The sequence below is a fragment of the Corapipo altera genome, unplaced genomic scaffold (assembly GCF_003945725.1).
Source record: "Corapipo altera isolate COAL_440 unplaced genomic scaffold, ASM394572v1 1, whole genome shotgun sequence".
In the NCBI taxonomy this organism is placed as follows: Eukaryota; Metazoa; Chordata; class Aves; order Passeriformes; family Pipridae; genus Corapipo; species Corapipo altera.
Genome location: NW_020884873.1, coordinates 43,182,704 through 43,209,310, shown reverse-complemented (window position 1 = coordinate 43,209,310; position 26,607 = coordinate 43,182,704). Strand labels below are relative to the sequence as shown.

The window sequence follows — 26,607 nt, the reverse complement described above, 5'->3', positions numbered from 1 at the left end:
GATTGGTTTGGGTTTTTTACATGATAGAGAATTGTGCTTTCCTTAGAAAGGTGTAGTAGATTTCACTATGTGAAATTCAGTATGTGCTGAATTTCTTGACTACAGAATTTACCCACATTTTGAAAGTAGAGTTGAAAACAGTCTCAGAAGTTTTTATTTTGTAGGTAACTCATGTTTTTCTGTTTTATGTTTAAGTGTATGTGTTTTTATATTTAAGTGAATGTGTTTTTAGCTAAACCAGCTTGCCTGTAAAAATGTGACTGGAGTAAGGATGTAGGAGGACAGGAAGGATAACTGGGAATCTCACAGCATAGAGTTCTGCCATCCCCATTGTTAATTTTTATACTAATCCCTTTTATAATCACATCCTTTATATTTTTCTAGTCATATAAAGATAACTTTGTAGCTCTCTACCTTCCCACCTCTGTGTGCTGTAGAACTTACACAAATGCCTTTTTTAATTTTGAAACAGTCATGTAAACAGAGTTCAGAAGGAGAAAAGTACAAGAGCTGGCAAATTGAAATGAAGCCTAAAACTAGGGAATCTGAAACTAAGCTGTCACTTTTTCCAACCCAGTCTTTTTTCTAGAGCTGTGTGTTCCTTTTTCCTAAAAAGGTCTACTTCAGGAAGGTAGAGGACTCTCCTACCTTACTCCAGCAGACAGTGCCTGGAAAAAGTATCTTGTAGACCACAATACACTTAAGTATTTTCTTCCAATACTACTTGTTGTATATAGTTTCCCACTTCCTCACTTAAATCCTAGTTAGCCAGAAAATGGGCAAATAGATTTTCTTCTGTTGCTGTGGTCACGCTGTTGCCACTGTTTCTCAGTTTGAGGCTTAATATGCAGCACTGGAGTGGTGAAACTCCCAAAGCTTCTGAGGACCCTTTCTGGTTATCTGAAGCACTGTTCAGTTTGCAGCTCAGTAGTCCTGCGGCATCATTTCTTTGCTTTGGGATCTCCATAAGAAAAGACTGAGACTAAAGTCAGGGTTAAATTGTTTTCTGCCTGCTGTATTTTTTCTAATGTTGTTGATACACTGATCTAGTTAATAAACATATATCCAGTTATGAGACTTGCAACTTTCCAAGATCACCAACTGGAAATACTGAATTTTCTATAGGTGTCTCCCCAACAAACAGAAACCTGTGTGTAAATGGGAGGTATCTCTTCTCCTCCCTCTTATGAAATTTTCCAGGAAGATGAACTTAGTATTGCTTGAGAGCAAGATCCCAAACATAAGCATGTTTATTTTTCAAGTGCAGTGAATTCTGCACCACAGATTCAGTTTAGTAGCAGGTACTCAGGACATTTTTCAGTGAGATATCTTGCTGTCACTTTATCACCGTTTTTATTATGGCTCCTAGTTATCTAGGGTAGGAAGCTCCAGGGTGGTAGGCCAATTCATGCAACTTGCTCTCTTGTGATAAAGTTTTACCTCATTTTTTTGACAGGGTGAAGTGAGCCTGTAAGAACTTCTGGTTGCGTCGTTGTGTACATGTCACTTGCAAAGTTTTGGATGGCCCTGAAAACTGCAAAAGCTTCTGGTTTTGTCTTTCTCCAGCCTTAACATAAAAGCAGGGAGAGTTAGAGAATGCTGTGAAGCTGTGTCAGAGGATGTTTAAGTTGTATATCAGGAAAAGATTCTTCACCAGAGAACGGTTGGGCACTGGAACAGGATCCCCAGGGAAGTGGTCACAGCACCAAGCCTGAGAGTTTAAGAAGCACCTGGACAGTGCTCTCAGCCACATGGTGTGACTCTTGGGGTTGTCGTGTCAGGGACAGGAGTTGGATTCTATGATCCTTGTGGATATCTTCCAACTCAGAATATTCTGTTATTCTAAAGATAAAAATAAACAAACAAAAATCTCTCTTCATTTGCATGAGACCTTTCTTTTTATTTAGGTACTGAAGAGCTGGAAGTGTAGTTGGAACAGGCATTATCCTTGATTAATAAATTGCGCATATGCTATTTAAGATTTTATTTATTTATTTATTTACTGACTATGACTTGATTGTCATGTTCAATATGGGCAAATGTCACGTGGCAAATTGTGCCATACTTAACAGGTGTTTGGACAAGAAGGTCATCTGCGAACCAGACTGGTGAAACATGGTGGTTCCTCAAAATGATGAAAGGATTCTTCAGATCTTCTGTGTGGATGGTTATCACTACACTCTATGAACGTTTTTAGATTGTGCTAACTGAGATGTACCAATACATTTAATTTCTCTTCAACTTAAGCAGTAAACAGTGGATTTGCCATGTTAAAGCTGACTGTTTGCTTGTGGGGGGTTCTTTGCAGGATTAGGAAGACAGGGTTTGTTTTCTCTAATGCTCTCATCTCCCTCCTGTGGCCATACGTGTAAATGGACTCTGATTTCAGGGGGCGGCTCACGGCACCCCCTCTGCATGTAGAGTTGTGAATTTGTGCAGCACTGTGAGTGTTTCTATTCTGAAACAGCTTGTAGTGAAGTTAAAACTTGAGCATTAAAATGGAATACTTGCAGTACTAATTGTGTGTTCATGTTGTGCACCTTTTAAATGTCATGTTTACTGGGTTTTCCTTGGAAATGGTGAAACTTTTTTGGTGGCTTTAATGTCATTGAGTTGTTGCCTTGATTTCAGATATCACATTTGCAGTACTGTGTAGCTGTAACCATATCATATTCTTTGGAGAAAAGACTACTCTGTAGCTTCAGGGCTTTTGTATTTTCAGTATTTTCCCTTTGAAATAAGCAGAAGGTAATTATGAAGTAACTGCAGTGTGCAAGTTCCAAAACAAAAAAAAAAGTTGAGAGCAGGTGAAATTAAAATGAAATCAGGCATGGCTGAACTGGTTTTTTTAGTCAGATGTAAATACTTCAAAGGTGATGCCATGGAAAGTCTGTCAAAGACTACCTACCAAAGAAATGTGTGGGAGTGTCTACGTTAGAGAAACAAGTTTGTTGCTACAAATTGTTAGGTTGTAATCAACTTCTCATTCTTTACAATATAGGTATTCACAGCACGCTTGTAGCAAATGTGGGTAGAGCCCTTCCCAAATTTTTGTTCACGAAGCCTAGCCATGGTCCACAGATATCTGAAGATGTCTAGATATAGATATCTCAAGAGACATATAGAGATAGTGAGGTATAACTATCTCATCAGTTAGTTATTAAGTTGCAGAGGCAGATTACAGAGTCTTTCTGTATTTCTGTAGTAATCTTCATAGGATCACAGGGTGATTCAGGCTGGAAGGGACTTCAGGAGGTTTCTAGTCCAGCTTCTTCCTTAAAGCTGCCTCCGCTAAGGCACTGGGCTAGGTTGCCATCTGGTCTTGAAACTCACTAAAGATGGAGGCTAAAAAACTTCTTTGAGCAGCCAGTTCCACTGATTGACTGTACCCCATGGTAAAAATGTCTCCTCATATTCGGTCAAAACTTCTGATTTTGGAGGGTTGATGAACTAAATTGAATTAGTTCTAGACTGATGCAAATCTTTTTGCTTCATTACAAAGTTCCACTGTTTTGTTAACTGTATGTCTTGAAGGTCTGGTTACCTTTCATTTTGCTTATCTCTGAGTAATCAACTTTTTTCCCTACTGTAAGGCTGTCTCAAAAATGCACAAACTGTGTTTGCATAAGACAATGCCTAACCAGTCTTCCAGGGAAAAAAAATTTCCCTAATATCTAAACCAAACCTTCTGTGGTGCAACTTCTGGGAACAGAAAACAAAAATGAGATAAAGGACAAAAATATTTTGATTGCATTTAGTTTTAGTACTTGAAAAGTTACAATTTTCAGTGTGGTCTTTGTATGTAATTGTCTGAAGACTCCTCTTGGGTGTACTCAGGGTGGGGGGGTCCTGAATGTTGACAATATGTGTGTAGCCTGTGTTATTGCACTGCACCTCTGCACAGTGGCGGTAAGACCTGTATGACCTGTGATTCTGTCACTTACACTGATTTTACCAGAGAGGGGGTTGGATTTATAAACATAGGTGTTTTTTTTTTTATATTATTCCTCTTAAATATTCAGTTGTGATTTACAACTTGCCCTCCATGAAACTGCGTATTTTTTCTAAATTTAGGATTGAAATTAGACTATATGTAGAACTCATCACTTAGGCCTTGTGTTTTGAAAATGAGAAATGGAAGTATGCCACTGTTTTGTTAATTGAAGAGAAAAAAGATAATTTGCTGATTTTTCTCTGCTTGTAGTAGGGTGAAAACTGGATCTACAATTATGCTCATTCTCTTCTCATTAAGCTGAGCTATATGCTAAATGAGAGACCTGCTGCTTCTGGGTCTGTGGTAGCAGCAGGAAGGATGGTTTTTAAAAACTGGTTTTGTGTAGTTCAGAACCAGAACAGAAACGGTTTAGTCACCAAGCTACAGTGTTTCATAGCTGGGACATGCTAAGGTTATTTGTGTGTTAATGTGCTAATGGAATTTGCAGGTGATAAAACATTGATACAGGATTTTTTACTTGTTTCTCCCAGAAGTACTATATGTCTATATTCTAAACTCCTAGGAGAGACATGTTGAGTTTCGTCTAAGTTTTCTTCTTGACAAGTTGAGAGGCAATTGACCTCTTCGTTTTAATCAGAAAATAAATGTTACCTCTTAAAATATTTAAAACTTGTTAATTCGTCATAAATGAGTTGCTGACTCTGTATGTTCTGTGGACTCCTGTGCTGAAGCATGAATGTAGTGTCTTGGTCTTTTTTCCTCTGTGTAGTTCTTCTGCAGAACAGAGAATCTTTATAGAACTGAGGTGCTTTACTTGATAATACAGTGGCATTTTGATATCTTGAAATACTTTTTTTTTCAACTGGCCTCTTTTCTTTCAGGAAAAAAATGACTGCACTGATGTACGCAGCTAGAAAAGGCTATGCTCGCGTTGTTGCTCTGCTTGTTGCTTGTGGATCACACATAAACGCCCAAGATGAAAATGGATATTCTGTAAGTGATTTACTTTTGTGTGTTGTAATTAATGATAAAAATTTTAAAAAGCAAGAACCTGCTAACTTGTTTCTAGGTACAGCTTTCTCAGAAATACTCATTGGAATTTTCTGCTTTAACACCACTTCGAGATTCTTTTGCATTAATTGTCTTTGTCTCCAGATTGGACCATGCTTTTATTGATTGCACCTTTGTTGTTTTTTACTCCATATGTAAATTTGGTGAAACAAAGTTGCTCTTTGCAGGCATTAATGTGGGCAGCGCAACATGGACATAGAAGTGTAATTTTGAAGCTGCTTGAGCTAGGAGCTGACAAAAATCTACAGACTAAGGATGGAAAAACAGCAGCAGAGCTAGCAAAAATCAATAAACATACAGAGGTATTTAATTTCATTTTTTTTAGAAATGTAAATTTTGTGTTTTGACTCAAGCATCTGTTAATAATTATATAATTTTCTATAGAAGTGTTACTTTAATAATTACATTATAGCAACTAGTTGAATACTCGTGCTGTTACATCTATATAGACAACTTTGTTATATCAAAGCTTTTCACAGTGCTGTAAAGGCTATAGAGTAGTGTTTTGGAAACGCTTTTTCTTTATTCTTTCAGAATCCTTGACTTTAGATTTAGAATACAAAACAAGGGATTATTCATGTTAGTAATGTCGATAAGAGAAGTATAAAAATGTGTTGTTTTTTATCTGTCTGCCAAAATATGTGAGAGAATGCAGATATCAAACTAATTTGCAGAGTATGGTTTCTGATTGAATTTGGAAGTGAAAAGGCTAAAGCTAAAAAGAAGGGGAGTTGGTACTGACTATTTTCAAAATCTGTTTTTGGGAGGGAGGAAGGTGTAAAATAATGTAATTTGGTCATTGGATCATGGGGAGAGCAGTGTAGAGAGCTACGACTTTTCTCCTAAAATAAATCTGTTTCTGCTGTTACCAGATGATGCATGGTGGATCAGTGAGACCGTATTTCTGTGTGTTTTGCCTTGAGTTACTCTTACGAATGATGTGGCTTTTCACAGTGGCTCTTCAGAAATGTATAATTTACTCTTACAAATTGTAATTCACTTTACAGCTTCTTTTTCTTACCTTTTTTTTTTCTGCCAGACTCCAAGGCTAGGCAGGAGCAAAAATGATAGCTATGCACAAAGCTGTCAATGGAAGCTAGCAAGATCTGTGTCTGAGGCTCAGTGATCTGTTAGCTCAGGTTACTGAAAGAGGTTACAAAAGCTTTCTGCCTTTGATAAATGGCTTGTTCAGCAGGTTACGGCCATATAGTCTTATAACATGACTTTCTGTGACATGGAGGGAATACAGGCTTCTCACACTTGAGAGGTGGGTCTTGCCTCTTGACCTGAAGTGCTGACTTTCAACAGTTGGTGCAAAGTCTTGCAGATGGTATTGAGATATTTAATGGTCATGAGCTTCTTCCAGCTTCAGGATCTGCTCTTCAGGCCATTGACAGCTGAAAGGCCTGTCATACAGACTGTCTGCAGAAACTGTTTCTGGGAGGGGAAATATTTTTCATTTCTGTTATTCTGAATTTGACTGGGATGGAGTTATTTTTCTTCCAAACAACCTATATGGTGCTGTGTTTTAGGACTGTGACCAAACCACCATTGGTAACACACCAGTGTCTTAGCTATTGCTGAGTGGTGCTTGTGCAACATCAAGGCCTTCTGTTTCTCAGACTGCTCCCCATCTTCAGCAAGTAGGCTGCAAGTGAGCAAGAGGTTGGGAGTGGGAATAGCCTTGAGCTGCTAACTCCAGCTGACACAAGGGATACTCCATGCCCTATAACATGCTCAGTGATAAAACTGGACACTGGGTTGGCATTTCTCTGCTGATGGGAGGTGGTCACTGTCTTTGCATCACTTAAGTTTTGGGTTTTTTCCCCGTTTACTTTTCAGACTGTATTTATCTCAGCCCAAGAAAAGTTTTCTTACTCTTACCCTTGTGATTCTCTCCCATACTGCTGAACTGAGTAGGGACTTATCAGCCGAGATCAACCCACTGCACATATGTGTATGTGTATATGAAACTGGCTAGTCACCTGAAGTGCAGGCAATGGGTTTCACCATTCCTTTAGGTTTATTGAGTTTCTACTTGTTTTGCCATTTTTCTACTTGTTTTTGCTTGTTTTTCTAGTAACTATCTTAAAACTGACACAGGGGCAGTTCAGTTTCTGGAATCCATCACTGATGCATAGTGATGTCTAGCAGAAGGCTGCTTCCTTAATCAGTTGAAAGAATCCCTGTCTGTCAGATATAGTTAACTTCAATTGTCAGGTGTAAATTGATCAATGTTAGGTCTATATGTGCACTGGAAATGGAGACATGAAAATAGTTATATGCCCTGTACCCTTAAGACAACTTATTGCCTTGAGTATATAGAACTCTTGTCTACAAACCACAAAAACTACTATGTTGGTGTTTGGCTGCTTCTGTAGTGATGGATGCGGACTTTTTTAGACCACGTTACATCCACCATTTTGCTCTGTGTCAGTTCATTGATGTGCTGGAATTTGATTAATTTGGAAATGGTCTTGATAAACTCTGTGGGTGTAGTCTTAACTTCTCATTATAGATGTATGCTTTAGAGAATAAGCGGCAGATGTTTCATGCTCCCTGTAGGTAGTAATTGGTTATAGAACTCTTTGTAGTCTTATTCCCATATATTTTTTATGCATTTTGAGTTTGAATAACAATTCATTCATTTTGGCTCTTCCAGATTTTTAGTTTGCTCTCTTTGGCTGCAAATCACTTGCAAGGGAGATACCATAAAACAGTTGACCAAGAGGCTATCTGCAAATTTCTGACAGCTGTCCCTGACGACAGAGTTGGGTAAATACAGTTATAGTGTAATTTTAGCATATAAACATTCCTAAGAGATTGTATTTGTTCATATCAATGATTAAGTTGTTCCTATATATATGTTATGAACACTGCCATGAGCCCATAGTAAGTATATTAATGTACTATTAATTTTTCAAGAATTATAAACAAAGAGCATGGTCTTTTCTGTGCTTGTCTTCATTTGATGTTAAAATTTTGATGCTTTCACTGAATGCCGCTTTTCAGCTTCACGTCACCAGGAAGAGCTATGCCCTTTTCTTTTTTTTTTCTGCATATGAGTCAAAATTATGTATGAACACCAGTTAAGCTCTAGAAGTTTTGGCAGAGCATGCTGGTGACTGAAGCTTGAAGTTGTCCTGTGCCTGAAATCAGCCCCTGCTTCAGCAACTTCAAAGATCTCTAATACAATTTTATTCCAGAACATGTTGGCTAAGAAGTCCTCAACAAACCATCTACTTGCTGCCTTCATCTTGAGTTGCATGGTCTTAGAAAGACAGCTTCTGAAGCCCATAGTCTGTTCTGATGGGTCAGATTGCTCCTGCTCAGCCAGGTTGTGCTGAATTCAGAATGGCGTAGTTTTGTATCATTAGGCTGATGAGTTGATGGCAGTTTGCAGGGTAGCAATTCACATCAGGCAGTACCTCAGTTCAGACAAAGCCTCACTGGGTTCTGTTGTTAGAAACATAGAATCATTAATGTTGGAAAAGACCTCCATCAAGTCCCAACTCTTGATCAAACACCACCATGTCAACTAAACCATAGCACTAAGTGCCACAGCCAGTCATTTCTTGAACACTTCCGGGGATGGTGACTCTGCCACATCCCTGGGCAGCCTTTTCCAATGCCTGACCACTCCTTCAGCAAAGAAGTTCTTCCTGATGTCCAATCTGAACCTCTCTTGTGTCAGCTTGAGGCCATTTCCTCTTGTCCTGTCTCTAGTTGCCTGGTAGAAGAGGCCAACCCCCACCTGGCCACAACCTCCTGTCAGGTAGTTGTAGAGAGCAATAAGGTCTCCCCTGGCCCTTGTTTTCTCCTGACAAAACAACTCCAGCTCCCTCAGCTGCTCCTTGCGTGACTCGCTCTCTAGACCCTTCACCAGCTTTGTTGCCCTTCTCTGGAAATGCTCCAGCACCTCAGTGTCTTTCTAGCAGTGAGGGACCCAGAACTGGACACAACACTCGAGGTGTGGCCTCATCAGTGCCAAGATCAGAGGAACAATCACTTCCCTAGTCCTGCTGGCCACACTAGTATATGCCAGGATGCCATTGGCCTTCTTAGCCACCCAGTCACAGTGCTGCCTCATGTTTAGCCGTCTCTCGACCAGCACCCTGAAGTCCTTTTCCACTGGGACTCTTTGCAAACACTCTTCTCTCAGCCTATAGCACTGCATGGGGGTGTTGTGACCAAAGGGCAGGACCCAGCACTTCTACAATTGGCCTCAGCCCGTTGATCCAGCTTGTCCAGATGCCTCCTGCTCTCCAGCAGATCAACACTCCCACCCAACTTAGTGTCGTTTGTGAACTTACCAAGGGTGCCCTTCATCCCATTGTCCAGATCATCAGTAAAGAAGTTAAAGAGGACTGGCCCCAATATTGAGGCCTAGGGAACAGCACCAGTGACCAGCTGCCAGCTGGATGTAACTCTATTCGCCACCGCTCTGGGCCCAGCCATCCAGCCAGTTTTTAATGTAGCAAAGAGGGCACCTGGCCAAGCCATGAGCAGCCAGTTTCTCCAGGAGAATGATGTAGGAGACAGTATTGGAGGCTTTACTGAAGTCCGGGTAGACAACATCCACAGCCTTTCCCTCATCCTGAAATGGATGGTCATAAAAGGAGATCAGGTTGGTCTAGCAGGACCCACCTTTCCTAACCCCATGCTCTCTGAACCTGATCCCCTGGTTGTCATGTACATGCTGTGTGATGGCACTCAAGATGCTCTTTCAATTTTTGAGGTGAAGAGGAGGCAGACCTTCATTTCAGGGCCTACAGTAAGAACAACTCATAAATCAGGATTTTGGCAAAGGATTCACTGTAGCAATAGCAGTAGTCCTTTCTGGATTTTATATTTGTTCTTTGGTTTGATTCTCTTCACTACAGTTCATCTAAATGTTGAAAGCTGTTCAGTTATTTCCCCCCCCCCCCCGTATGCTTTTAAATCTCTTAGTAGAGCAAGGAATCAAAATTGAAATGTTAAACTCTGAACCTACATTTCAGAGTTTACTACCTCCTCAGTCTGAACAGTAGTCTTCTGACAACAAGTTTCTTGATGGACTAATTTCCGCTATCTTCAGTTACAGACATTCATGTTTTCTTGATAACCTTTTTTGGCTTAACTGGAACCGGAAGGGTAAGAGTTGTGGACTGAATCCAATTTATATGAATGTTATCTGATAAGAATACATAGTTATATTCCTTAACCCTACTACCACATTTTTCAGGGTTTCGTGACCCAACTTCAAGGTTCAGTTGGAGTGTTTTGTGACTTAAAATGATCTTTATTTATGAAAATCATCCCCTTCAGGCTCAATTCAACTTATTAGACAGAAAAGACATTTATAGAATTTTGATAAAATAAATTGCATCCCATGATGTTTATGAGATGCTTCTGTCATCAGTGGGTGTGTGCAGCTTTAGGTTACTCCCCAGTGCTTTATCTAAAGAGCTTTTCTATAGCATTTTGTTCTGGATGTCTTTTTTTTAATTTCCACTATTTTGAACTCCAGTCTCATTTATTATCTTTGCAGTTCCTATTCACTCTTTGATGACATGGAAGTGTTTTTACATGGTCTTGGTCTAGAACACATTAGAGGACTATTGAAGGTAATCTTGTGTGTCTGCTATCTGTCAAGTAATCCGTGAAAGCCAAATGCAACTACTGCATAATAAAAAGTTATATCACTATTAGTATATTAATTCAAGTAAATTTATTAAGCAGAAGTTTATATATAAAACAGTAAGTTAAAGTACAATGGACTAGATTGAATTTCTTGATTATGTGCATTCGTCACAACATGTGATGCTTCTAAACTAAACAACTCTTTCATCCCTTTTGTTCTTGAAAACTGAAGTAAAACAAGGAAACACAAATCAAGTGAAAACTGATTTCTTCTGAAATTCTTTTTGATGGTAGAAACCCCTTTGTTTTATACAGGAACAAGATATAACTTTAAGAGAACTTCTGACCATGCAAAAAGATGACTTAATACAGGTCAGTTTACTACTTTAAAACTTAATTTACTTTTTTTCCTCTTTTTATAATGTTTTTAATCCCTTCTCTTTATAAATCTCTAACCTTGTAAGAATTCTTTCAGCATCTTCTGCAACTTCTTGAATTTTAATGTGAATATGGACAGACTTTTTATGAAGTGTGTAATCTAACAGATCAGTGAATGATCAGGGTTAAGCAGGAAATAGTTCTGGTTTAAAGTTTAGTTGTTACCATTTTTAGTATTTAAGTATGATTTCCCTGAAAGGAAATCAGTGCTTGGATTAGCAGTACATAATCTTAAACTACTACTTTAAATGTGGTCCTCCTTTGTGAGGTGGTAATTTTTGTTGGAGAATTTGTAGAATCTCGTATCCCAATCGGGTTTGTAAAACCTTACCAAAAAAAAAGAGATTTTGCTTCTTTCAGTTTACTGCAGCTGGGAAGGTGTTTTACTGTATCCAGTTCTAAGTGATGTATATTACAAAACTTCAGTTTTCAGTGGAGATTTTCAGTGGAGGTTGCTTTTCCTTAGTCTTTACTGGATTTTTTCACATGGGAAACGAAAGACTTCCTGTGCTTACAGGAGGATGCTATAATAAAATCCAGTTATAGGAGTATCCTTGGAACACAGTAAGTACTTCAGGCTTCAGAATTCTTCTGAGCACTCTGTGCCTGGTCTGGGATACAAGAGATGCCTCATTAAAACAGCTGCTTCAACACTGCTCCCTGCTGCTGATGTACTGCCATGTTCTTGATGTCAGCTTTTTTTCTCCCTATCCTGGGTACCAAGGAGGCACATGTTCTAGCAGGTGGAACCAGAGTTTTATTCCTTCAGAGTGGATATCAACAAGGATGTTTTGTTTGAAGTTTTGTCTTGTAACTGAGTACAGTTTAATTGTTCTGATAGAACTCACAAGTAGCTCTGTATTCTCAGGGGGTGCAGGTATAGGGAACTTTGTCAATTAAGAGATTTTTAAGAGTTCATTGTGCTGGTTTAAAGGTAAACTGGCAGGGGAAATGAATTCAACTCAAAGGAGAGATTACAGTCAGAATAACAACTTAATAAAATAATACAATAAATACGATTATACAGACAAACAGTTGGTTTTAACCCACAAAACCCAAATGTATAACCCAGCGCCCTGGGGCATGAACAGAGTGGTGTTTGTTGGGCCCCCTGAGTCCAAAGTAAAAGGAGAGTGAAAAACCTGTTGGTGAGAGTGGTGATTGCAGTCCGGTTGAGTGTGGTGATCTGCAGTCTTCTTCTGGATCTCACGAGTGGTTAAAAAAGTCCCAAGACTCCAAGATTATATATATCCTCCAGTCCAGGCAGGAATGCCCAGTACCTCCCTCGGGGTGGGGAGTTCCACAATGGCTGTGAGGACAGGAACATCCTCGTATCTCGCAGGCCTCTTAACACCCAGTTTATAGCCTGAGGAGTCAGGCTGCTCTGGGCAGATGGTGTAAATGGTCTATTGATAACAGTTTCTGGGAAATGGCATGGAAGGCTATAGAATACACAGTTTTGGGCTACACCTATACAGTGATGAACTGGTCCCAACTGTTCTAACTAGGACATTCATCTAGGCCTTAACTCAATCTAGCCACTTCTGTTACGGATAATAAGAAGTGCTTCTACAAATACATCAATAGCAAAAGGAGGGGCAAGGAAACCATACGTTCTTTGGACATGGGGGGAACACAGTCACCAAAGATGAGGAAAAGGCTGAGGTGCCTAATACCTTCTTTGCCTCAGTTCTCAACAGTAAGACAGGTTGTCCTGAGGACAGCTGGCTTCTAGAGCTTGTAGACAGAGCGAAGAAGCTGAATAGCCCCTCTGCAATCCAGGAGGAAACAGTTAGCAACCTGCTGAGCCACTTAGATCCCCACAAGTCTATGGGACCAGATGGGATCCACCCAAGGGTGATGAGGGAGCTGCTGAAAGAGCTCGCCAAGCCGCTCTCCGTCATTTACCAGCAGTCCTGGCTCACTGGGGAGGTCCCAGATGATTGGAAGTTGGCAAATGTCATGCCAATCCACAAAAAGGGCTGCAAGAAGGACCTGGGAAACTACAGGCCTGTCAGCCTGACCTCAGTGCCTGGCAAGGTTATGGAGCAGATCATCCTAAGTGCAATCACACAACACCTACAGGATGAACAAGGGATCAGATCAAGCCAGCACGGGTTTAGGAAGGTCAGGTCCTGTCTGACCAACCTGATCTCCTTTTATGATCAGGTGATCCGCCTGGTGGATGAGGGGAAGGCTGTGGATGTATCTATCTGGACTTCAGCAAAGCTTTTGACACCATCTCCCATGGCATACTCCTGGAAAAGCTGGCAGCCCACAGCTTGGACAGGGGCACTCTCTGCTGGGTTAAGAACTGACTGGAGGGCTGGGCCCAGAGAGTGGTGGGGAACGATGCTGCATCCAGTTGGCAGCCGGTCACTAGTGGTGTCCCCCAGGGATCAGTGTTGGGCCCAATCCTGTTTAATATCTTTACTGATGATCTGGATGAGGGGATTGAGTGTACAATTAGCAAATTTGCAGATGGCATCAAGTTGGGGGGTTGTGTTGATCTGCTGGAAGGCAGGAGGGCTCTTCAGAGGGACCTGGATAAGCTGGAGAGATGGTCTGATTCCAGTGGGATGAGGTTCAACAAGACCAAGTGCTGGGTCCTGCACTTTGGCCACAACGAACCCCTGCAACGCTACAGGCTGGGCACAGAGTGGCTGGAGAGCAGCCAGGCAGAAAGGGACCTGGGGGTACTGATTGACAGGAGGCTGAATATGAGCCAACAGTGTGCCCAGGTGGCCAAGAAGGCCAATGGCATCCTGGCCTGTATCAGGAACAGTGTGGCCAACAGGTCCAGGGAACGGGTTCTTCCCCTGTACTCAGCACTGGTGAGGCCACACCTCTGGTACTGTGTCCAGTTCTGGGCTCCTCAGCTCAGGAAGGATATTGAGGTGCTGGAGCGGGTCCAGAGAAGAGCAACGAGGCTGGTGAAGGGACTGGAGCACAAGTCCTCTGAGGAGAGGCTGAGGGAGCTGGGATTGTTTAGCCTGGAGAAGTGGAGGCTTAGGGGAGACCTCATCACTCTCTACAACTCCCTGAAAGGAGATTGTAGCCAGGTGGGCATCTGTCTCTTATCCTGGGCAACCAGCAGTAGGACAAGAGGGCACGGTCTTAAGTTGCGCCAGGGGAGGTTTAGGTTGGATATTAGGAAGAAATTCTTTGTGAAGAGAGTCATCAGGCATTGGAATGAGTTGCCCAGGGAGGTGGTGTATTCACCATCCCTGGAGGTTTTTAAGATGAAACTGGATGTGGCACTTAGTGCCATGGTTTAGTAACCACGGCAGTGTTGGATCAAGGGTTGGACTTGATGATCTCAGATGTCTTTTCCAACCTGGTTGATTCTATGATTTTAAATATTATAAGGCAAGTAACATGTGTTCTGATGTTACTGCTTTTCTGAAACCTCAGGATCATTGGACAGCATCCTGGTGTGAGATTTATATGAATCCTAAAGCGCCTATTGACAGGAATTTTGTTCTTAAAGGAGATACTTATGGCTTCTTCTCATCCCTGTGTGAGCTGCTGTGTTGGTCATGATTGCATTAAACTGCAAATCTGACTGAGCACGTGTTCATATTCATCATCTCCTTTGGTGTTGTAGTCATTGCTTTTTTTTGTCCAGGGGCCACTGGGGGAAGGGGATAGAATTGTGGAGTTTAGCGAATGACTAAGCCTTACAGTTCCTTCTCCAAAGATGTGTAATTTCACTCAAAATGGTAGCTTCTCTTTCAGTGTTTTAACATGTTCGAGGCTCCCAATTTTAAAGCCAAAATGAAAGTTTTGAACAAACTGAAATAGCCACCTGGATCAGCTGCTTCTGCACAGGAAGATAAAACAATTCCTGTAGATATGGCCTCTTAACTCTGCAACAGCAGGAAACAGTTCCTGGAAAATAAGTCATGCTTTGTGCATGGACATAATTTAATTAGTGAGTCTTCAATTGAGAAGTTAAAAAATTATGTAATGCTCCTGGCTTAGTAGCACTTCATAAGTTATCCTAAATTCTTGATGCAATCTAGTTTTAGAGCTCTGCTAACAGTTTCTCCCCACGCTGCTGATAGAACAAATCTAATCTGTTCCCTCGTAACTCCAGAGTTGAAAGTTTTTACTCTGATGGCAGACCTTCAGTTAACAGCCAGCTATTTTAAATAGCCTGGATCTTATTACTACAAAGATTAATGATGACCTCTGATGGATGCCTCTGAACCAAGCTGCTTTGTATCCAGAGAACTAGGGAGAAATCCTGTCGCTATCATGATACACTTTCCTCCATCAAACAATATCAGAAAGATGTTTTCTCTGTAAATATCTTTATCTGTATTCTACAACAGAGCCTAAACAATGAGTCTTTCAAGCTGAAATCCTTGCATTCCTTAAGCTTATAAACTGTTCCATATTGAGACAAATCTGTTCAATATATTGGGACGTGTCTCTTCAACATTTGATGGATTTTGTCTGATTCTGCACTACTCATGACACTCAAATTTATTTATTTTTTTAAGCATCTCTTGTAAGATAGAAACAGAAGTGATTTTATGCCTAGGTGCATTTAGGACTAAAAAGGTTTCTTTCTCAAATTTTATTTAATTTAGAATAAGAGAAGTCAGCACCCTGTTCTGGATTCGAGAATAAATGAAATGTATAATGAAAAGTTGACACATCAAAATTCAAAATATAATCCAGAAATTTAACTATATGTATTAGATAATTACCTGGTCTATGTGCTTCCATATCACAGTTCCAGAACTGTAACTCCTCTGCCTCCTGTCCCTGCAATAAAGCATTTAATATTTGACAGAAATGCATCAGGTTATTAAAATTAGTGGCCACTTGGGCAAGGGGGCAAGGATGTAAGAGTTCATGCATAGCTTCACTGGTTTTATCTGAGTGATACATCATCTTTCAGGTGTTGAGGCAATCTGTTATTCACCTCTTGTGTTGTTCATGCTGGAATGTGAGTTTGGGGCTTGGATTTTCAGGGGTTGCTTTTTATCTATTTAAATAAAGAATAAAATAGATGTTCTTTGAGTTGATGTAGCTAAAATTAAAATCAAGAGTGCACAGTCTGTTTTACAGATATAAGCAAGTTCTTGTACAACACTTGTACATTCTTAAATATATGGCCACTTCACAATAATATTCATGTAATTTGGACTGCAGAGCATCATTGAACCAACACTGACTTAAAAACTTGCTTATCCATAAAGAAGGGCTGTGATTGTCCCATGCATGTCTGCTTTCTGAAATAGTCTGGACTGGTCTATCAACTTCCTGTCTCTTAAGTTCCACACCTTTTACCTTGATATGCAGAACTGCTGTGGTGGTGGAAGGCTTTATCTGTGGTGATATTTATCACATTCTTTACTTCCTGAACTGTGTTTTCAAGATATGATGGCCCTCAATCAGTGATCCATTTGCAGAAGAACAAAATACAACATCTTCCTGATATGCTGATCAGAAAGCTGCATCCTGATTTGCTGATTTCAGGAATGAGAAGGTGGAGTCAAAAGCACACCCAGTCTTCATAAGAGTTCTTGCTTTAAGTTTACTATTCAAGAGTAACTACCATTTTATAAATCAGCTTACATATACATGATAAGATAACTCCTGTAATGCTTTGTAAGCATTAAGAAAATACTGGTTCATATCAGGTAGGGCTCCACAAGGCAAACGTGAGAGCTAATGAATTGAGTGAACTTACAGCTTGACATAAGTAAAGCAAATAATTTCTAGGAAACCCAGACCTTTCTCTCTTAAGACTGTTAATGATATTTGCTAAAAAGACTTCAGTGCATTTTGTTCAGGTACCCATGATAACCTACTGGAAACTCAAAAGTTCTTGACACCTGTACTTAAATTCCCAATAAATCTTGTTGGGATTTTACCTTACCAAAGAGCTTACCTGTCTGTACACTTATGGTTTTAAAATGGTTAAAGACACACTTGTGAGCCCACAGTTATTTGTTACCTGTGATTGGTGGGCAACTCAGAGGACAGTTTTATGCAGTCACAGTGAACACTGGGTGTCACAAATGATAGTCTCAGAATAAAGCAAGCATTTCTCCAGGCACTGTCTTTTTCTTAGAGTTTTGATCTGATGTGTGTTGTCAGCTGTTCATTCAAAATTCTTTCTGCAGTAATTGCAGAAATCTGGGATACTCTGAATACTAACATTTTATAGATTTCTGAGGCTGCAGAAGGGAGATTCAGGACCTCACACCATCAGTGAGAGTCCTGTATGTCCTAACATTGGAGACTCTGGGATCCTTGCAGTCTCACATTCCTGAGTGGTCTACTCTCGCTGAATCCAGGTACTCAGCTGAAAAGTTAGGAGCAAAGTCATACTTGGAGCTGGCATTATGCAGTTTTTCACTTTTCTGGAGGAGAATCTTAGGGCTACTAGCACTAGAAGTCCTGTCAGATGAGCAAGGAAAAGTACTGAATGTGCCACAGAAGCATTTCCCTTTAAACAAAAGGACTATTTTTTTAATTTACTTAAGTGTTCTGCAAGAAAACTCTCAACCTAGGATTTAAATATGACTTAACATTTAATCTGAGATACTTGATGAAACACAGCTGACAGTGTTTTCTATATCAGGCATTACTTGGAGAATTTTAGTTACTAGTGGTTTTTTGGTGGTTTTTTTTTTTTAGGAAAATTGTGATTTTCTTCAGTTAAAAAAGACCACTTTCTGTAAAATTCTCCAACTGATGCTGATGTGATAGTTTATTCTGAGTTAATGCTGCATCACCATTATGCTGATTCGTTATTTTACTGTCTGAGATGACTCTGGTGATTCTGAAATAGATAAGCTTAGCATCCTAACAACACAGGGGTACTTCTACAAGCTGCTATTAATTTTTCTTAATAAACCCTGAGCAGATTTTCTGAGTATCCTGTGCAACTTCAATTTGGCAATTTCTCAGCTCTTGTAATTCTGTTCTGCATCAAGTATTTTTTGTGGTTTTATTTTTTCCTTTGGCACTTACATACGTTGTAATTGGTTGTAATAATTTTGGCTCATAATAATTAGAAGCTCAGGTAATAAATGATACTGTACTGTTATGTCTAATAAGTATTAAAAGTAAATTGTATTTGGAACTACTCTTTAAATTTAGATTGGCATTACAAATCCCGGAGATCAAGAGAAACTCCTAGGTGCTATTAACGAGCTGCAAGTGGATGAAAAAAGAATTGAAGACTTCTCTGAAATTTTGAAGTTGGAATTGAGGTATTAACTGTATATCTGAGGAAATGAAAGTGAAATATTAACTATTTAAGGTGACTACATTATTTTCTGCTGCTCAAAGGTAAAATTCTCTCACACCTTATCCCATGCATAGCATTCATAAGAATATGCTAGTTAGTGGATTATGAGAGCTGGTGGTAGGTGTGTTTTTTATAAAGAACATTGGAAGCGTAGACAAGGCAGGCTCTGTTAGTCTTGCAATCAAATTTTTCTGATTTTAAGGTACAATAAAAAGATGTGTGGGAAGGAGAGATGCATATAATTTCTGCATAGGGCTTTAATTTTGAACTGATAAATTAAATGTTGTACATGTGTATCTTAAATCATACGTGTTATTTCCATATAAATTCAGGACTTTCTTGTTGTTTTTCTCTTTCACTGGAAGCAGTTTTAACTGGCTTCTAAAATACCTCATTTTTTTATCTTACAAATTAAGCACTTCAGAAGTTGTTGGGTTTTTTTTCCTTATCATAGATTATATGTATCAGTAGATTTATAAGGAAACTTTTTTTATGGAAGTGTTACTCCTTCAAATTTCCATTTCAACTTGATATTTTTTGCCATTATAGTCTTTAAGCATCACCTCTGCAATACCCATCATACTTTTAGCATAGTATTGTGCAGTACCGTGGAAGCCAGGCCTGAGCTGAGGGGACTTTTCTCAGTTTAAGCTTTATCCATTTTTAAGTTAAAATGTGTGGGTTTTTTAGATTGTTCCGTAATAGTGTTCAATATACACATTCAAACAGAGCAGCTTAAAAATTTGAACAGAGGGAGCAAGTGGAGAAATACAAAAAATTATCCATTCACTGCATGTGTGGCCAAATACAATAAAATACCCAAATGGTATCTGGTGCAGTCTCACACGCCAGTGACATATGTAATTCCTAGTACAGTGTGGGTTAAGATCATAGGAAGTTCTCTAAACCAGAAAATAATTCATTGATTGAAGATGGAAGTACACAAAATATGACAGCATTTCAATTATGGCAAGGACTGCATAGTTTTTTAGAAAATAGCTTGACATGTATTCTAGGAATCTGACCTTGAGACTAAAATCATAGGCTATGTTTACATGCTGTTATATAAAGATTTTACTTCCCACTTGTTCAAAGTCATTCTGTGAGAAGGAAAATCAGTCATTAGGTCATAGAAAAACTAACATAGTAGAAAATGTTGAACTGATTGATTATAAACTCAGAGAGTGTCTAGTACTGTTTAGCCACTGATGTTTTGACAGCCATTAATTCTTTTTAAAAGTGATAATTTTTTGAAAACATTTCTAAATATAAGAACAAATCACTGCAGTGGGTATAAAATTATATGAAAATGGGCCAGAGGGGGGGTTAAACTGTTAAGAAGTGAAGTGGTACGAAAAGAATAAATGTATTTCTTTCTTTCTTTCCCCCTCTCAAATTGAAGCCCATGACACTCTTTATATTTGCTGAGAATCCTTCCAGAATTCAAAAAAATAATTTCCTTTATGATGAAACACAGAAGGTGCCATAGCTGATCCCAGACAGCTGAAAAGTTATCTTTCTAAGTAGAAGGAAATGTTTGTGATTATGGCTTGACTGTAGTAATGTGAGAGAAACTTTGAGACTATCTCCAGATGTTTAGCGTTTGGGTTTTTACTCAAAATACTCAGTTCAGTTACACTGTTCTGAAACAAATAATAGTTTATTTTGTAAAGACGTAATAATGGGCATTCTTACTTCCCCATCTTCATGAAAACCGTGAGCAGTCTTGGTTTTAAACCTCCAGCATACCTACTAATGCATCTAGATATTTCTGGTTTAAATGTTAAAGTCTTAACAGTTCAGCACTGTTGCAAATCACAGACGTTCTGAGCAGTGGTTGAAACTTTACTCACTAATGATCCTGTGCCAAAGCTGAAGGAAAGCCTTCTATGACACTCTATGGGCTAAATTCCATCTCTGTTTAGATACTTGCACTGCACTGACACGTAGCTTAGTTTACTGGTTTGGCAAATTTCATGGATACCTTTTTGCCCTCAGAAGCAAGTAAGATGGTGTGTAAGCATGTTGCATTTATGTTTAATAGCAGATTGCCCTAGGGAATAGAGGAGTGTTGGGATCTGAATTAGTTTATTCAGATCCTATGGATCTGCAGAAGAGGAAGTTCTGCAGTAGGAACGTATAAATAATTATCTCTTGTTTTGGCTCTACCTGTTATTCACCCAAATGGCTCAGAGCTAATGGAAACTTTTCTACTGGAGATACAGGCACTTCTCAGGAGTTTTTCAGGGTTTGAGAGGTCACTGTAAAAACAATTGGATGATCTTCCTTGCCCTCTTTACCTCTTCTGGTCAATAGCAAAAAATTTCTGGCCAGCACCATGACTTACAGCTAAAATTCTCTGATGCTTCCAGTAATGTTGAGTCAGTGTCACATGGAACCTCTAGAATCCTAATGTTGAAATTAATCCCTTTTCTCCACTCTTTGAAAATTAGTTTGATCAGAGTTGTCTTCCTGTTTGTATTTGAGCACCAAGTATAAATGTTCTTCCAAATAGGTAACATCAGATATTTTAGGCCTTTGAGGTATATGTTTCCAGATCCAAGGGCCAAGCCAGTATTATTGAATTCTTATCTTATTGCACTGTGCTGGAGACTAAATGACTCTAAACCTATTCATTTCAGTCTTAGCTCTAAAAGTAGAAAGCAGGTTTTTTTCCTCCCATATCTGCCTCAAAAATGTAAGCTGCAGGTCAGAAATATTGATATGTAGCATAAAATTGAGTACAAGATCTCTCTTTTTGGTGTTGCAAGACTTGGATTTGTGCACACACACACACAGGAAAATAGAGTGTTGCAGTTATTATGCATAGTGAGTTACAAAATTACGCAGCATGGAATGAAATGTTGCAATTGATAATACAGGCTTGATGAGAGTTAGAAATGGAGGTTAATAGAATGTTTCTGAAAAGCTTTTTGGTGACACTTTTTCAGCTTTTAGTGTGTCTTACTAGCTAAATATTCCAAGTAACTTAATAATTTATCATCCGTCCAAAAAAAAAGGGGGAAGAGGGGAGAAACAGAACAAACAAGGAAAAAGAAAACTTGCTAAGATATTAAAAGTAGTCTTTAACTACTCTGTTAAAAAGACATTGGGGTTTTTTTGTATGTGATGAAACTGCATTTCTGACTCACTAGCCAGGGTTGGAAATGCATACGTAATATTTGGCTTGCAAAAGGTGCAGTATTTTGATGAATAATAAAATATTGCTTTATTTTTGTAGTGAAGATGAATTCTACAAGTTTCTTCAGAAGCTGAATAAAGAGTGTAGTAAGCTGATCATTCCTGTGCAGACCATGAATAAGCATTTTCTCAAAAATTCGCACAAGGTATTAAACCAAAGAAGAGAAGATTGATTTATAATCTGTTATTCTATCTTTTAAATTGAAACCTATGAACACTTATCAACTGTCTTGGTTATTATATAGCTATATAGAGCTCTCCAGTGCTCTTTCTGTAAAGGACACTTTTAAAAAATAATTTATTTCAAAGAGTTAAGCCACCCAGTTAAAGGAGATAAAATTGTTTCTTTATGTTTCTGCTGATAGGAGAGTTAATGTGACAAAAGTTTCCAAGAAACGCTGCTAAAGAGTAGTAGATTATGTTGTACATAAATCGTACAATTAAAAACCAGCATAAATGCAGTTATAAACTTTTTCTGGCACTATCTTTTATGATACATTAACTGAAGAATATTAAACTATAATCTAAAATTATGTAATTATGGCAAATAACTGTAACTGTTAACAGATGGTACTGCAGTGGGCACCGACTGAAACTTACATTGAACTCTGCAAAGATTTGGTTTGCAGTGTTAAGAATCTGGGAGAAGAAGTTGCCAAACTGAAGGACCTGGTAGTGAAGGTGAGTGTGTGTGATTAAGGCTGTTAAATACTTGTGTACAGGTCTCTAATGCAACCTCAGATGTGACACCATCAGGGAAATGTTTCATACGTTGGTCTGCCACAGGCTCTTTATCCTTAGCTTGGGCTGCATCCACTTTTCCCCAGACAGAATGAGAAATAATCTGGAATATTCCACAGCAGTGTGGAGAGCCTCCAAAGGAAGGCACGATCTACCTTTTTCTTTCTCCCTCTGGAAAGAATAGTGGAATGTGTCCCTGCGCTCTTGGGCAACCATTGTGGCATAAACGCGACGCTGAATAGTGACACTCTTTTTAATTAAGGAATCTTTTGTTTGGAATTATTGACTTACAAGGAAGATACTAAGGTTTTATGGATTGAATGGGAGGCATCCCAGATAAGTCTGTGGAGTGACAAAAGAAGAGGGTGGGAGAGGTCAAGGCTAGATGTTAGCACCATATCAGTCATTCTCAAACCAACACAGTGACACACTCTTGTCAGATGGGGTCATTTTAAGTAATAGGGTAGTAAAAGGAACGGCCGCTGCGGTAGAGTAAATGGAGCATCAGTGTCAGAAAGGAATCTGTTGCTGAACGAAGCCATGTGGAACTCAGACCTTGAGTATAATGCTACTAATGCAATTTCCTGTAGTTTAAGTAAATTTAATGTAATATAACAGCCTTCTCCCAATAAATCACTTAACACCAAATATATTAAGAGGGAGAGATTGTGGCAAAACACTTATTAGCCATTTGTTTCATTTTTTGCATATGCAATAATCAATTGTGTATATATTTGCCTCCTGTGTGTGTGCAGGCTAGTTATAAGGACTGGGAGAGATCTGAGTTAGGTGCCACTTGACATTGCTTTTATCTGTGCCTAAGGTTTTACAGCTGTCAAGATGAAGCATAATGTCTTTGTATCCACTGAAACAGCCTTCTAATTGCTTAAAAAATACCATTTTTGTTTTTTTAAAATCCTATTGTGTTTTATGAATTTCAGTTATGAAGGCTTTAATACAAAACATTTTTGTGCTACTTAATTTATGATGGGACACTTTGGAATGTAGAGCACCCAAATGTTTATTATGAAAAGTGCAAATTTAGGTGGAACAGTTAAACCACTTATATAAAATGTTTGTATAAATTCCCTTAAAGTCTTCAGTATTGTTTGCTAAGCTTAGTCATTACAGGACTTTGTCAGCAGTACATGTCTGTAGCATATAATTTTTGAAAGTGCAGTAAATAGGATGGCCTTCTAAGCATTATGAAGTAAGGTAGGAAATCAGAACCTAACCCTGCTGTCCTTCATGACAAGGCTCTACTCAGCTTCAACATGTATTTGAGCAGGCACTTGTAAGGTACTTTCCATGGTCCCTTTAATTTCGACAAAGGCTAACGTGTTACGTATTTAACTTGCTCTTTTAATAAGCAGTTGTTTCAGTAATTAAATGGCAAAAGTTCTGGTTAAAACATTTGACTATTGGAGTTCAGTTGTTTTGTTACTAGGTTTTTGTAGGATCTGTTAGCTGTGTTTTACTCCTGAGTAATTAAGTTTGTAAATTAACAGTTTGTTTTTCTAATATATATTACAGAATGATTGAGTATTAGATAAGATAAAGGTTTACACACTCATCTATTTCAGTTGAAGTAGGACAGAGATAGAAAGAAATAATATCAATCCTAGATGCATGTGAATTCTTAGGACTGGGTACTTTATAACCCACTTAATAAAATACTTCATAAACTTTCACACTAACACTTTTTTTGTTGTGCTTTTTATGTGAACTTAACATCTGCCTCAGCATGAACAGAAGAATGAACCCAACCAAGTGAAACTTCCAAAAAAAGCAACCACCTTGGAAAAAAGATTAGTAAAGATGGGAGGAGTAACATTGCTTGGATTTGGATTTTTCTTCTTTATAACTAAATTAGTGGTAAAGAAAACCTGAATTTAAGTTTAGTGCTGTTTCTCATCATATCTGTAGTAGTATCAAGTATGTACTTCGATCTAGAAATAAAGTTATTAAAAATTAAAACTGTTACTTAAGAGTACGTTATACATTTATTTTGAAAATTTTTTGTATGCAATGTAGGTCTAAAATCCTGTCGAAGCTGCTTTTCTTTTTTGGCTTAAAGTTGTGATTATTGCTTACTAATTACTAGTTTCATTTTTTTTACTTTTAGCTGTTCAGAGATGAACATAAGCAAATTCTTCTGATTATATCACATGTTTGTATTTAAAATTATAATGCAGATGTGTTTTGGGGGTTGGGAGGGTTTAAAATATTTTAAGTATCATATTCAATGTTATGTTGATAAAGATCTTTTCTCTTGCAGAGAGATATACTTTTTTTTTTCTTTTCACAATAAAGAGGACTGTGGAGATCTTTTTACACATTGCCTAAAAAGTAATTTCCCACTGAACTATGATATTCAAATTATGCCTGAAATCTGTTTCCTTAGGGATACTCACTTCTATTAAGAGTTTCATTACGTCTATTAAAAGGATTATAACAGTGCTTTGCTGTAAGAATGCAGGCAACTTAGAAGGCATAGCAGCACATTTTTTCTTGGTCTGATCTTTCACTACGAATTTTTTTCTTAATATTTTGTCCACTTAAAAAGGTGTTTGTAATCCCAGAATGAAGCATTAATAACTGGTTTTGATCTGCTCTACTGAAACAGCTATGTTGGAAAAAGGGGAATTGGTGTAAGTGAATTCAAATCAGTTATGTTTTTACAGACTTCAACAAACATCTTTAAAAATGCAAAATATTTTGGAAGGGACTTTATTCTGTCAAAATGAAACAAAAGGAGTCTAAAAAAAACATTAACCTGGATGGGTGTGTTACACTTTAGGTCTCTCAGTTTTCAGAAATGTTGTGTGGAATCTTAGTCTTTGGTATTCTCTCCAGAGACCAGTAAGGAGAAGATAAAAACTTGAGTGCTATTCCAATGGCTGTAACTGCAGTTTTCTGCTTTTTATTTTACTGCATTGAGTGTTAGTATGTTTCCTTATTACTGCAGTTGTTTTACCTCCTTTCCTCACAGGTTTCTCTTTCAATGCAAGGAAAATCCTACGGAGTGATGAGGCTGGAGGAAAAAAGAACATAAGTTAGGATTTTTTTTCTGTTCTGCTCCCCGTTTTGGGTTAGAGGGGATAAACTGTATTCACCACCACCATCTGCCAGCAGAACTGGAAGTGAACATACTATCAGCCTGAACAAATGAAGTATAAAAAAGGAAATGTTTGAAAAATAGTCCTCTGTTTCTTCATAATACTTTAGAATTAATCCTAAACTAATAAGATACGTATTGCGAAAGGAAGAACCTTTTATATATGCACCACTTTTCTCTGATTAGCTCAAAATACAGTTCAAATGCAGTTGCCCAGTGAAGGGATGGCTCACAGGTGTTACTAGAACTCTGACAGCTAATGTCTTTTGGGTGTTCTGTTGCATGAAGTTGTTGGGGTTTTGGGGTGGGAGGTGGATAGTGCAGGGGGAATAGGTAGCCATGTTGCTCAGACTATGTTTCCAACATGTACTTTTTTATTAGTTAAGTGGAATTATTTCAACCACTAGTAAGATTTCTGTGATGCTGCACTTGAAGAGATTCTGCTACTTAGCCCTTACTTCTCCACTTCAGTGACAATTTGCATTAACAAAGCCAGTGCAAAGGACACTGAACAAAGCTTCCATTTCAAGAGATGTGTTTCCTGTCACTGGTAGATCTTGATATTTGAAACAGTAAAAATTTAAACTATTTTTTTCCATTAATTTTAAGTAAAGATCTGGTCATATGGAGGGTTTTAAACTAAACTCGGAGGTCTTGCCATTGAACAGAAAATCTGCTCCAGAAAAGTTTTATCACTGTTTAACTAAATTATTATGCCTTTGGTGTAAAATACTTACGAGGGAAAAAATAATGCATGATAGTTGCTGATAATTTTTTTCTAATTTGAGAGTTACAATGAAATATTCTTTGCAGAAATGAGTCAAAGGTCTGACCTCTAGGAGAAGACCTCCAAAACACATTTGGAAGAAGATGGTCCTTTTAAATTATCTTACGGATCACCTGTTTCAGATGCTTATAGCCATGACCCCAAACACACATGTGAACATCATTTGGGTTAAACATAGGCCTTGTGCCAGCAGCATTCCTGGCATCATGCACTGTTCAAGAATAGTGTTCAAAACGACATAAACCACTCACAAGAAGTAGGGTCTTGGAGTAAACACTTTAAGTTGTATTTTTTAATTGGTCGATCAGGAACTGCATTGCATGAAGAGGACATGCTAAGAGCTAAATGAGCAAAGATTATTTTGACCTAGCATATAATAAAAAAAGATTAAAATTGTA

At 38.4% G+C, this 26,607-nt stretch overlaps 1 protein-coding gene across 2 annotated transcripts in view; it reads left to right on the top strand.

The window, feature by feature from the left end:
* ASZ1 (ankyrin repeat, SAM and basic leucine zipper domain containing 1) overlaps window positions 1-24,285 on the top strand; it is a 38,070-nt gene extending 13,785 nt beyond the window's left edge. For both annotated transcript variants that reach the window (XM_027668188.1, XM_027668181.1), the window contains exons 5-13: window positions 4,837-4,948; window positions 5,194-5,328; window positions 7,689-7,801; window positions 10,557-10,632; window positions 10,964-11,020; window positions 18,212-18,324; window positions 21,604-21,709; window positions 22,131-22,244; window positions 24,048-24,285. In XM_027668188.1, the coding sequence (XP_027523989.1) occupies window positions 4,837-4,948; window positions 5,194-5,328; window positions 7,689-7,801; window positions 10,557-10,632; window positions 10,964-11,020; window positions 18,212-18,324; window positions 21,604-21,709; window positions 22,131-22,244; window positions 24,048-24,194 (973 nt within the window). In that variant the 3' untranslated portion in view covers window positions 24,195-24,285. The remainder of the gene's footprint in view (window positions 1-4,836; window positions 4,949-5,193; window positions 5,329-7,688; window positions 7,802-10,556; window positions 10,633-10,963; window positions 11,021-18,211; window positions 18,325-21,603; window positions 21,710-22,130; window positions 22,245-24,047) is intronic.
* Window positions 24,286-26,607: the final 2,322 nt, after the last annotated feature.